The sequence below is a fragment of the Topomyia yanbarensis genome, chromosome 2 (assembly GCF_030247195.1).
Source record: "Topomyia yanbarensis strain Yona2022 chromosome 2, ASM3024719v1, whole genome shotgun sequence".
Lineage (NCBI taxonomy): Eukaryota > Metazoa > Arthropoda > Insecta > Diptera > Culicidae > Topomyia > Topomyia yanbarensis.
The window spans coordinates 434,792,542-434,806,413 of NC_080671.1; the positions used below are offsets into that span (position 1 = coordinate 434,792,542).

The 13,872-nt window shown below is 42.3% G+C and overlaps 1 protein-coding gene across 2 annotated transcripts in view; it reads left to right on the forward strand.

Moving 5' to 3' along the window:
• The window catches only part of LOC131685517 (RNA-binding protein asd-2), a 348,290-nt gene that overhangs the window by 91,248 nt on the left and 243,170 nt on the right, over positions 1-13,872 (forward strand). For both annotated transcript variants that reach the window (XM_058969302.1, XM_058969304.1), the window contains exon 2: positions 10,128-11,070. In XM_058969302.1, the coding sequence (XP_058825285.1) occupies positions 10,980-11,070 (91 nt within the window). In that variant the 5' untranslated portion in view covers positions 10,128-10,979. The remainder of the gene's footprint in view (positions 1-10,127; positions 11,071-13,872) is intronic.

Consider the following 13,872-nt stretch of genomic DNA (forward strand, 5'->3'; position numbering starts at 1 on the left):
ATGCCTCCAATCACGTTTCCTTTGCGCAGACTTAGCTGTTCGACGATCTTTACATTGTTGCCACCTAGCAGTGAGCAGTTCGCCCCGCTATCCAGCAGCGCTGTCATTTCTTTGCCCAGTATACTAATGATTGCATGTGGGCGATTGTCTAGTCCGGGATTAATGATAATTGTATTTAGTAATCCTAGTTCGGTGGTATCGGAGGGGTTTTCTATTGATTGCGGAGATTCCTTACCCTCTATTGCAGATTCCCCGCGGTGGCGTTTCCCGCATCTGTCCGACACGTGATGCAGCTGCGTAGAGAGTATCCCTTTCGTCCACAACGATAGCAGAAAAGAATTGCCTGTGGCTTTGCACAATCCATAAAACGATGTCCTTCCTCATCGCAGTTCCAGCAGATCATACCCGTACGTCTCTGGTCTATCGGATCTGTTCTGTGTTCCCCAGCTCTGTCTTGCTCTCCTCGTACTGAGTTCTGCGGAGCTTGCAACTCCCGAGACTGGTGCTGCGCAGGCGGAGGTTGCTGTCTCTGTACCTGGTTGCTGTACTGACGCTGTGTCTGCTGCGTGAGTGGTTGTGACGCGTATTGTCTGTGCTGCTGTGCGACGTTCGCCTTCTCCAAATTATGTGCTGACGTAAACGTTGGTCTAGCGTTCCTCGTCGTCAACTGCATCTTCAGCGCGCTGACTTGCTCTGTGAGCTGGTCTATCTTCAGCTGCCAGTATCCGTCATCATGTTGCGAGTATGCTCCTTCTTCATCGAGCGAGGAATTTTGCCCGTCGACCAATCCGCCTGCCGAGTTTTCCTCCAGCTCTACTGTGTGTACCCTGCCGAACCGTGGTTGATGCTGCATTGCCGGTGCTGGTCTTGGTACAACAGTGGGTGTTGCGAAACTAGGCTCTAAAAGCGCACTGTGCGGAATTGGAACCCTGCGTTGCCTGTTCAGAAGCATCCTCGTTTCATCGTAGGTGGTGCAGATTTCCACCATTTCCTGTATAGTGTGTGGTCTGGCTGCGGTCACGATCGCTGCATAATCGGCATTCATGTTTTTCTTTACGATGAAAAACTTCTCTTCCTCGCACATCGGTGGCGTAACAAACCGAAATAATGCTGCGATATCCCTATAATATTTCGAAAATGCCTCGTTGGGTCCTTGGAATCGGAAGCAAGCCTCAAGGCGCAAAATCTGTGCATATCCACTGGGTAGGAATTCCTTCCGTATCTCCCGTTTGAATGCCTCCCAGGAAAGTAATGTGTGCTGCGCCATGGCTCGTGCGTACCAATCCAAAGCATCTTCCTGTAACAGATGTTTGATCGATGCCAATAAGGTGTCGTCGTTCATCCCTTCCGATCTAGCGAATGTTTCAACTCGGTCCAAGAATATGTTTAGCGACGTTGTGTCCTTCTCTCCCCGAAACTTGAATGGCCAGTTGTGTACTGCTTTCGTTGTGCGCCTGTCGTCGCCCCGATCGCTCGCCGTTCTGGTGTCTCGCCGCAGTAGATGATGCAGTAAATCATCGCGCAGCTGGTCGTACTCTTCCCATACGTTCCTGTTTCCTCTCGTGCCGCTGGCTGTTCCTGCTCGGTCGTTTCGTTCCGACCTGCGTTGGTTATCGATCGAATTCCAGCCGGCTCTCTCCTCTTCTTGCTGATCCGCTAAGCGCGAATTGTCCCACCGCTCGTGATTGTGAAAACTCCTGGGAGTCGGTGGAATGTCCAGTGGTGGCGGCGTGTAATGTGACTCTGTCGTAATCCGTCCGTGATCACTATAGAAACGTCTGCCGGAGAAGTCCAATTCGAGAGCACCTTGCCCTCGGCTCGCGGATAGTAACGAGCTGGATGCCGGAAGCGTTGTATGTTGACTGCTTCTTCTGCTATGCTCTGTCGACGCGTCCGGTCCAGTCGCCCTGGCGCCGTTATCGTCTTGCGTTGGATTGTTCTCGTCCGCTAGCAGCTGCCGATTGGTTTTTGGCACTGCCCCTCCTGCACTTCCATAACCTGCCACACTCACTGGATTGGTTAAAGCACTGTTCACGTCACTGATTAACACTCTGACAAGCGCGTCGAGCGATCTGTGCGCGTCTGCTAGGAAACCCGGCGGCTTGAGACATGCCAACCTGTTCCTATAATGTACGAGTCGCGACCGTAATTGACTTAAATTTTGCTTGTCGGTGCTCTGAAGAGCAGGTCCGACAGCTTTCTGTAGCTCATAAATGGCTACCTGACAGGATTCTATATTAACAGTTGGACTCATAACGTGATCCGAACTGTTGTGAAAAATGTTTCGGGTCCGGTCATCTTGAACAGCGGCCCTCAACTTTTGAACTTTGACTCTATGAGTCATAGAACCTAGATTAACCATGTGACGTAAGGCCAACTCGTAGTTGATCTCTTCGTCATTTAGATGGGTGAAGTCCATCCTAAAAGTTTCTTAATGGATCGCAAACCAAATAAACTTAATTACTACCACAAATCTTTAATGTTACACTAATCTACTAATTGGCTCAAATAAACATGTGGGATTTTATGTTGGGCGCCATTGTAACAAAATATGTTTATGGCTCTTTTTTACCCCAAATCAAAAGACGAAATCCCACAAATATAAATATGTCATTGTAAGAGGGAAGAGATAATGTGCAGACTCACCGGTAGTTGACGATCACATCTCGTGGGTCATCTTGGAACCAAGCAGATCACTGTGATGTCTCGTGGCTGGCAGTCGTTCTTCACCATACGTGCGCCTGCATAACGAGGCCGGCTGATGGAGAGGTGGGACGGTCTTGACTGCGTCGATTCGTTCACCGTCGTCGCCGGTGCGTTCGATGATAGCGCCAACTAATTGTAACCTGCGAGGTTAATTCCCGTTCAATGCTGCTCGACCTAACACGTCTTTCGGCCTTGTCGAAAGTTCCGGAACTTCCGAATCTTGCTTTTTTCGGGTCTCGGGAACACGAGCGCAGTTTTGTTGATGTCGCTGGCGATAATCAAAATTGTCTCCCGATCGCAGAGCGCACGGATAAAATGTCTCCGTTATTTTCACCACACCGATGACCACCAGGACGATTGCGACGATACCCAAGCAAAAGGGGATGGAAAAACTAGCCTTTTGATCCGGCCGAAGCAAGAATAGGCACACGTGCGCGTTCGTTTCGGCCAACCTAATTTCACTTCCGTCCACCACGAAACTTGCCGGGCGAATCTCGCCTTTGTGGGAAAAAGGGCACCACTTTTGGCAATAGCGGTCGCACTACGGCCCGACCTCGACCGTTCACTCACTCGTGGCGTTTTTTCCTTTTTTCGCCTCCCGTCGGGGAGAAATACCACCGCTCTCCGTCGACTTTTTTTTCAGACTACCCTTTTTTTTTCGGCGGGAATCGCAGACCGCCACCGACCGTACTCGGTCAACTCTTTTCTCCGACTAAACTTTTTTTTTTTTTTCAGCGGGAGTCGCCGACCGCCACCGACCGTACTCGGTCAACCTCTTTTATCAGACTATCCATTTTTATTTTGGCACCCGTTCTTCCGGGGATTTGTTTTCAAGCAAATTGTGCAGCGATCTTTTGTTTTCAAGCGGGCTGTCAAATGCCCACCTCTTGCAGTACACACTAATCTCTTATTCCTCCCTTTTTACATTTAAATTACACATTTTACTGTAACAGTTATGGAATTACATTTTTTTACATTCAGTTTCAGAAGGCTTTCATTACACCATGTATAAAATATATTTACTTCGTTATGAAATGTCTGAAAGTCTTCACCATTTCTTATTTCTAGAAATAGTTTCATATCATCAGCATATATAAGAACTTTTACATTTTTTAAAATGAAGGAAATGTCGTTAACAAATAAAATAAAGAATAGCGGGCCCAAATGAGACCCTTGATGGACTCCTGATGTAACTTGAATTGGGATTGATTTTATCCCTTTAAATCTAACAGCTTGTTCACGATTTGTAAGATATGATTGTACCCATGTAAGAAGTCCTGGCTCAAACCCTATTTTTTCTAATTTAAAAAGTAGCATGGGTATGTCGATGCGATCAAATGCTTTGCTAAAATCTGTATAAAGAGCTTCAACGTGGTTTCCGTTATCCACAGGGCCGTCGAGAGCCGCGCCGGGCCCCGGGGTTTGAACTACTGACCGGCCCTATCATATATGACTCCTTATTTCAATATCGATTAGAAAAATTATACGGATGCAACCGCATCAATTAAACTATTTTTTTATGTAAATTGTTTATTTGACACGATTCAATGCGTTAGCTTAACAGAGTCGTATTTTAAACATGTAATAAAAATTAATGCAAAAATAAAAATTAATAAAGGAATATTTGTGGCTGGCCATCAGAATGACTTACGTCCGACTTGCCATTGTAATTGGAATCCTTTCTTGCGGCGTTGCCATGCAGTCCATATCGCCATCGCTCATGCTCCCTTGACGCACGTTAATGCTACCATCGTTAATGCTGCCCAGAATCAGAGCTTAGAAAAATTGACATCCCTGCGTGAGCTTGAAAGAGAAACAAAATTCAATTCATGCCCGCCACGATGAATCGAATGTTTGGTTTGTTTCCATCGTCCTTCGCTTTTTCGGTACAACGCATCCATGTTCGCATATGTTCGGTTTCATGAGCAAACTTAATCTTGTTTCTATGCGTCGAAGACAAAGCACATGATAGGAAGAGGTGCACGAGAAGAGAATGAGAACCGCCCGCTTCGAGTTTGCATCGGTGGCGACGAAATCGAGGTGGTTGAAGAGTTCGTGTACTTGGGCTCACTGGTGACCGCCGACAATGATACCAGCAGAGAGATTCGTAGACGCATCGTGGCAGGAAATCGTGCTTACTTTGGCCTCCGCAAGACACTTCGGTCGAACAGAGTTCGCCGTCGTACGAAGTTTACCATCTACAAGACGCTGATTAGACCGGTAGTTCTCTACGGGCACGAGACCTGGACCATGCTCGTGGAGGACCAACGCGCACTTGGTGTCTTCGAACGGAAAGTGCTGCGTACCATCTACGGTGGAGTGCAGATGGAAGACGGCACATGGAGACGGCGAATGAACCATGAGTTGCATCAGCTGTTGGGGGAGCCGCCCATCTGTCATACCGCGAAAATCGGACGACTACGGTGGGCCGGGCACGTAGCCAGAATGTCGGACAATAGCCCGGTGAAAACGGTTCTCAATTGCAATCCAACCGGTACAAGAAGACGTGGCGCGCAGCGAGCACGATGGATCGACCAGGTGGAAGACGATTTGCGGACCCTTCGCAGACTGCGTGGCTGGCGACGCGCGGCCATGGACCGAGTGGAATGGAGGAATCTTTTGTATACGGCACAGGCCACTTCGGCCTTAATCTGTTAATAAATAAAAATAAAAAAATGCTAGCTCTGAGAGAGATTATCAAGCAAAAGAGCACCAGATATGGATTACGCAGTTCAGTTATGCTCGAAAATGTAAAAGAACTTCTGCCTTCAAACTGTCCACATAATAACAAATGAATGCTTTGGTTGGTGAATGAATTTATATTTCCTCTGCATTCGATTCATCATAAAACTTCAGTCAGTTTGAAAGTGAATGAGTGAGGGAAGCGTTGAAACTGAATATTGTTTTCAGCAAATTAATCAGAAATAAGCAACTAAATGTGAAATTTCGCACCACTGATTCTGCCTTGTTTCTTATTGCCGGTACATGCTGTTGATTTTGAGGCACTAGATGCAGCTGTTGCAGTTGTCACTATGACCTGAACGAATTTCCTTTATCGGTTTTTGAAGATGGTAAAATCGGTTTTGGAATCAGTTGTTACATTTGCGCTGACATTCAGAGAAAAAACATTACGAATGCGATGACTGGGAAGTCTGCTGTTAAAAAGACTGAGATAGAGAGTTGTGAGAGAAAGAGTTTCAACTTTTGGTGAAAACTAATGGGTAGAATAAGTATTCAGTTAAATTCACATATTTTTCTTCATCAATTGTGTACACTGGAATCTCCATTTACGAACCAAACCAAGGGTTGGTAAATTGAATTAGTTCGTAAAAAAAGTGTTCGTTTTTTTGGGATTTAGATCGTAAAAAAACTTCGCTTTACATTCTTAGTAAAATTCATTGGTTGAACAACATTATCGATCACCCTAACAACATTGGTATTTCCGAAACGGGCTTGACAAGTACATGATGAAAATGGATATTTGGTACCTTTTTGAAATCCAGGATGGAGACTTCCCATTGAACAATATTACCGATAACCCTAACAATTTGGGAATTTTTGAAACGTGCTTGACGAGTAGATGACAGAAATGGTAGCTTGGAGCTATTTCGAACAATTTCTGTATAAACTATGAGGGTATTTTAAAGCGGGTTTGACGAGTAAAGGAGCGATGCCCTTTTGGAGGCCAAGATAGTGTCTTCTGGTTGAGAATAGTTTTCTATAATCATTTCATCCGCATCACAAATCACTAAATCTATATCTATTATATGATTATATTTCGAAAAAGTCAATATTTTAGGTTATACAGATATCTTAACTGGAATTCGCCATCTTGGTTTTCAAAATGGCTTCATACATTGATTTTCGTCATCTACTCGTCAACCCTATTCCGAAAATATCCAACTTTTATTAGTAACAGTTAGCTAAGAATATGTTAAATTGTATACAACTTCATACTGTACTGTGCGTATTCAAACTTTTTTTACGAACACTTTTAAAAACACTTGCGATAAATGAAACAAGAATGGTTCAATTGCACTGTTAAATGAATCTAATAGGGTTACGTTCACGTACTTCAGAAAACCATTGGAACGACTGGAACGTAGGGTGTGTGCTCCTATAGTTGAGGTGTACCAATAGTTGCAGTAGTGGGTTATATGCCTAACTAAGGTACCAACCATCACCAAATATTTTTTAATCGATTCATCGCACTAATTTTATACGACAATGAAACTTTTACCGTTAAAATTTGCTCAAAAAACTATTGAAAAAATTTCATTTCTTTGAATTTTGAGTTCTCTTGCACCTATAGTTGATCTAATGTACCTATAGTTGCAAGTCCCATAAGAAATCAATGGGATTTGCAACAATAGGAACCGAAATTAGCTATTGCACCACTATTGGTACATGTGTTCCTATAGTGGTACAACCGATTTTGAGTACATAAATTGATTAATAAACCGTCTTTATATTTTTTTATGAAGTAGGGATTGAAAGCTTTCGTTTAATGTATTAACATTGCCCATAGGTCTATTCATCGATTTTTTAGCAAAAGTTTTCCTTAAGTATGCAACTATTGGTACATCCACCCTAGTTGATTGTGGTATATTTGCATTGCCAACAGAAACAATAAACTTCAGCTTGAACTTGAGCTTGTGCGACCACCCCTGGCTGCCACTCCGTTATCGATCGGGACTAACTGAAGTTGCACAGGGAATCAGTAGATAATTATGCTTGGGATTAGCGAAACATCTTTCAATTTGCAACTCCTGGTAATCCTAAAGTGTTTATGATCAATACCGGCGCCGGCCAGGCCCGAACGTAGATCGCGGAAGGAAAGGGAAGGAATGGTTAGTCCGATACTTGCTTTTGCTAGAGGCCGTATATACTACTGCGCACTCCACAAGTATCACGGAAGGAGGATTTTATTGTTAGTAGAGTATAGAAGTTGGATATACTTCTTCTTTACCGACGCCAGAGAGGTGATTCCACTACCTGTACTAGATATCGATCCACCAATTTCATGGACCGGAGACCAACGGTTTTGCTTCCTTCCGAAGGAAGACGTGACCACAGTTTTTTCACCTCAGGAAAAATCTCAACGACCTCGGCTGGAATTGAACCCAGGTCAACTGAAATGAGTGGCGGTCACGCTTACCACTCAACCACCGGCGCCGTCTTGCCAACAGAAACAATAAACTTCAACAATTAAATTAAAATAAATTAAATTCAGTTAAAAATGCGGGCCCCCAAAACAGACCCGGGCCCCAGGGTAGTAGCCCCCCCTGACCCCCCCTCTCGTCGGGCCTGGTTATCCATTGCTGTTAATGTGTAGTTAATGAATTCGAGTAGATTTGTACTTGTAGAACGTCCTTTGAAAAAACCATGTTGTACATGGGTAATTCTGTTCTTGATTTGGTGGAATAAATTTTCATTAACAATCGCCTCGAAAATCTTGGGAATGCACGAGATGATAGCTATTCCACGATAGTTACGCACATCGGATTTTTGACCATTTTTAAAAATTGGAACTAGGAAAGAGCTTTTCCATGTTTTAGGAAAACAACCTGATTCTAGAGACATGTTAAAAAGCCAAAATAAAGGAGCGGTTAGTTCTATTGACAAAGTTTTTAAAAACACCCTCCATGAGTATGTACCGCATGCAAGGACGTAACCAGCCATAGGGCTCGAAGGGGCTACCAGCCCCCCCCCCCCCTAAACCAAATAGATTTTTTTGGAAACCGAATGAACGCACCAAGAATTTTTTTTTTCAAAGCTTGCATTTTTGCTTTAATAGCAGATCACGACCATTCATGCGTTTTGAAATCATTTGGCATCAAAATGAAACATGCAATTTTACTTTTACGAAATGCGAAGAGAATATTTTTTACAAACTAAATTGCAAATATCGAATACTTGTTTTACGAACCAGTTAAATTTCCGATTTGGTTCGTAAATTGAGGTTAGGTTGTAGATATATGTGTAAGTAGGACTTTCATCACAACTTGGGTTCAAATTTATTTTGTTCGACTTACGATTCAAGATGACTAAAACATGGCTATAAAGTATTTCAGATTATATACGCCTAACAAAAAAAGGAAAAACAAATCCACTTGATTGCAATTGATCTGGGACTTGGGATTGAGCTTGTGCGTCAAAAGGTGGTTATGCCTGGGTGTAATAAGTCGTCCTTAAATGTGTTAATACAGACGCCGACCAAGCCCAAACGTCGATCACAACAGAAAAGGGAAGAAAGGTTAGTCCGACACTTAATTTCTCCAGATGCTGTATATACTAATGCGTAGTTCACAAGTGTCACGGAAGGAGGAAAATTGTTAGTAGGGGTAGGGATTCGAAATTGTGATGGAGCTCGCGCGCATTCCAAGATTTTAGGAGTTTCTGGACACCAGAAGACTCACCAGTTGCCTAAGATACGTTTTAGTAATGTCACGAAATATATTTAATTCAAATATTATTATTACCGAAAACAAACTAGTAAAAGAAAAAGCATCAGAAAATTACGAAGAAAAATAAGAGTGCATAAAGTGGTGATTCAAAAATTACCGATTTTTTTCGTGACGAGAGTTTGAAATAATTTTGAGAGCCACAAAAATAAGCACTAACTATACTGAAAATCTTACTCTGTCCGACGTACGTAAAAGTAATTTCAGGCACGCGTATTTTATTATTATCCTAACAACTAGAAATGAGAGCAAGCAGGTTTATCATGAATAAATAAGAAGAAGGAGAGGAATTAATTTAGTATAAAAAAGTTATAAATTATAAAAAAATGCAGAAAAATAATAGTAGTCCTTCTAGGATCCGAAAAAATAGTTACATATCAAATGTGGCTAATTTTCGAAGATAGCACTATTGATGAATCACCTATTAAAAATAAGTGATAAATAAGGCTTGATTTTAATATTACCCACAGCGAGAGTGGCTGTTGCTTTTGGATTATTTGCAGTAATTCGCATTACTAAATCGACAAAACCGTTCACAAAATTTGTTGCTAATGCTTGTGTTTCTCTTTTAGTCTACACCCAAAAATGTACGGGTTAAAGACTCATCAGACGTTCTACGTAAAGTATAATGGATTAGACATATAAACAAATGGCAGCTGTGCACATTTGTATATTCATAAACGATGCATTTCATGCATTTCAAACATTCTAATAGTCGTTTTAAAACATAAATCCAATTTTTACGTTTTCTCATTACTTTTCAGACATCCTTTAATTGCATCGGGATTTTTTCTTGATATTATTTTGATTCATGACTACCTCAACAAACATCAAATATCAAAAGAAAAATATTCCGAAAACAAGAACGTCTCTCTCAAAGTACCTTGTTTAACAAAACTCAACATCCCACGACGACACTAATACTATTTTCTCTACTGTTTTTTTCCATCCTTTCAGACCGACTGAACTTTTAATCGAATTCAAATAAAAACTACGGTAAAATCGAATAAAACGAACCTTATCAAACAACCGCCCACTAGTTGAAAAACCGCAGCGGAAAAAAACGGACCGAACCGGAGGCAACCGCTAGGTGAGTCACCATCGTCGCATACAGCTTGAAGCCAAGTTGAGCAACCCACTCGCTCCGGTTCCGGACCGTAATGATGTTAAAGTTTTTCCACCAAGCCACAACGTATTACTGCAACGGTTGTTAGACGTGGGACGTGACCGAGCCTGGACCGGTGGTTCTGGTGCTTCGAAAGTTTCGGATAGTTTGCTTCACTGACCGCCAACCAGCTCTGGCTAGTGAGTTCCTTCTGCGGACACGCTAATAGGTGTGCAATTACCTAATGTCCTACTGCTGATCGCCGTGTTTTTTCACGTTGAAGATCAAAGTAGGCTAATTAGATCGCCACCGCAACGGATTAGACCATACACGAGGAGCGAGATTAGTGACAGGCCGGTCATGTTTGTGGCTGGTGTGTAGGTACTGTGTAAAGGTCCGTGCAGGGTACGTGAAATTGGATTCGGATTCAAGCGACGTGTAAAAAAAGTGTTCGGAGATTTCCCGTAGGATTTTACTGCTGTTGTGAGTGTTTGTTCGTTCAACGCCGGAACCGGCAGTTTTTTTACACACAGTTGGATTTACGCGGCGCCAGCGGTAAAAGAATTCGGTAAACCGGAGAAAGGTAGCAATTGGTGTCAATCAGAATATTCGTGCAACCGTGAAACACCTGCCGACCGCAGGATTTGTGAGTGACAGCGGAGAGAAAAAAATCCAATAAAATTAAGCCAACATACCCCAGAATAATGGAAATCCCAACGATAATGGATGGGATGATGAAAAGCGCGCTGGTCCTGCATGACGATCGGTCCTCGCGGAATAGCCACAGCAGCTCAGGTGAGTCCCTCTGTTCGGTTTTTTAGCCTGTTTTATCGGGGTTGACATTTTGGAATGATGGGGCTTCAATTTGTTGTGAAGTCTGGACACAATTTATTCAGCAGTCAATACAATACTTGCCATTGATGAGATTTTAGCTGACGTGGCTTTTCAGGCGATGAATGGGATTTCAATTTCATCATTACCGTTCAATTGGAACGTGAAAAAATTACAGCTTTTATTGAGAAATAAAAACCGTTGTCATGAAAAAAATAGCTTATTTTGTTGGTAATTGAGTTTTGTTTGCTCCATAAAAACCTTTCAGGACTTTTGATAAACAAAAAAGTAATATATTTTTATGCACACACTTTTCATCACACATCACCTATTGTTTGCATCATAGTCGAACCGGGCAAAAGAGGGAGAGAGACAGCGACATATCAACAACTTTCTCTTCGTCCAATCCTTCTTTACGACGTTGTTTGCTCGTGATTTTGTTGATTTTTCTTGAGTACTTTTTTTGCGGGTGGAAAATGGAAAAACTTTTTCAACTCTCCTCCGGGTGGCATATGTTTGTGAAAGATGATTTTGTCGAGAGGCTGCGAAGGGCTGAACCAGATGGGGATGTAAAGTTTTTCTTTGCTGGTCTGCCCCCTCCCCGACTTCTAACCATAACATTGGTATTCAAAACAGAAACAAGTTATGATTTTAAATCCGGAGGGATTTACACACTACGTCAGTAGTCGTTTTAACCATCATCTGCTGGTTTGGCTAGAAAATTGGGAAGGGGAGGGTTGAAATTGAAAATAAATATGTATTTTAGGGAAGTAGGTTGCGGTCGAAAAGTTAAGCTCGGAATTGGAAATAGCTCTCAAACCCATAAAAGTAAAGTTTTGATTTTCTGTGCATATTTTACCGAACGGTCTACCTTCGAAGACAAATTTATGGACTTCATCTGTGTGGAACACCGGTTTCGAACTTACCGGGAAGGTACCGACAGCCTAATTCAATTACAATCAAAACTCGTGTATTGCTTTCAGCTAGCAGGGTGGGATACGACATTCATCTTATTTGACTGGCGGGTAGTTCAATTACGGTTAGACCGCCCCTAAACGACATGCACCTGACAAGGTAATCAAATTATCAGGCTGCGTGATTCGCTTCCTTCCAATCGTGATCACGCATGTCGACACGTGGCGTTTAAATATGTGTATCTACTTCCTGAGTGGGCACGTAGGAAACAACTGAAGGGAACAACTGACGGTGGTACAACTCACTACCTGTTGGGCTAAACCTTACCGATCGGTGGTGATCTATCGACATCAGCCTCATTCGTTATGGTGAGATTCGTTTTAGACATATTGGTAAGCAAATAATTGATAGCTACTTATTCGGGGGCTTTGCAGATACGATATCCGGTGCCGTGTTATATTAATCGAGTTTTTGAGCTGACACAAGCTTTTATGGAAAGTATAATAAATAAAATCTGAACTAATAATTCAATTTTTTTTTGGTCTTTTGGCTTAAGTGCCAATACCTTATTTAGGACTGGTGGTATCCAACGGGGAAAAACGATCGGAAATGGTGAGTGAAGCAAAGCAATCATGTGAAAAAAATTTGGATACCACCAGTCCTAAATAAGGTATTGGCACTTAAGCCAAAAGACCAAAAAAAAAAATTTAATTATTAGTTTAATTCGAACGGGCGGGTTCGCTCCCGTCATACCTCTGTTCACTGGGCAAGGGACCAGAAATCGACAGTCTTCATTAGCTCTGTCACCCACCGAAGTACGATTGGTAATGAACTAAAAATTAGACATCAAACGATTATAAAAACCCGGGCCTTGGTATCTAGCGGGGAAATTAAATAGATCAAATGTGTTGGGGTGATCAGCTGCCGTTGTGTGTGATTCCTCGCTTTGCAGGCAGGGTACGATCACCGTCGCCAGTGGGATAATCATATGTTCTTTCTGGGATGTCACCATACCCAGGGATAGCATAAGGGTTAGTGCATTGGGCCGGACTCTCAAAGGTTGCGAGTTCGAGTCTCGCCTCTGGGTGGGGAATTTTTTTTTTTACATGTTTGCTTAGCTTCACTCACCATTTCCGATCGTTTTTCCCCGTTGGATACCACCAGTCCTAAATAAAATCTGGTTTAAATGAAATCGATTTACTGATTATTTTTCAGATATGTTATGTTATGATATTGTATTAATCATGTAAAAAGTATACGGAGTCGCTCCTCTTGGCCATGGTCTGGCAGTTTAGAGAAAAAGGCCTAGGCCACTCGTCGTATGTTCGAGCCCCAACCATAAAGAATTCTTAGAGGTCAGTGGGACTGTAGCACTAACTCTGTAATTGACCTGTACACCTACAACAAATTGTAGTACCATGCATTGTCTGAAGAACAAAGGAAACTGTTAATGTTATTCTTGCCGAAGTGATCAGACAAGATGAGTGGTTCACATAAAGAATGCCGGCAAATGCCATTTTTGCTAAAGCAAGCTATTGTTGGCCGAAGAAAGCTATTTTTGGCCGAAAAAAGTCATTTTTACTCGTAGAAAAACATTTTTGGACGAAAAAAGTCACATTTTGGCCAAACAAGCCAATTATGACCGAAAAGAGCCAGTCATTTTTGACCGAAGAAAGCCCGAAAAAAACCAGTTTTGGCTGAAAAAATTCATTTTTACCGAAGAAAACGATTTGGGCTATTTTTAGCGAAGAAAGCCATTTTTAGCAAAAAAAAAAAACATTTATACCAAAGAAAGCCATTTTTTGCCAAAAAAGACATTTTTTCTGAAGAAAGACATTCTTGGCCTAAGAA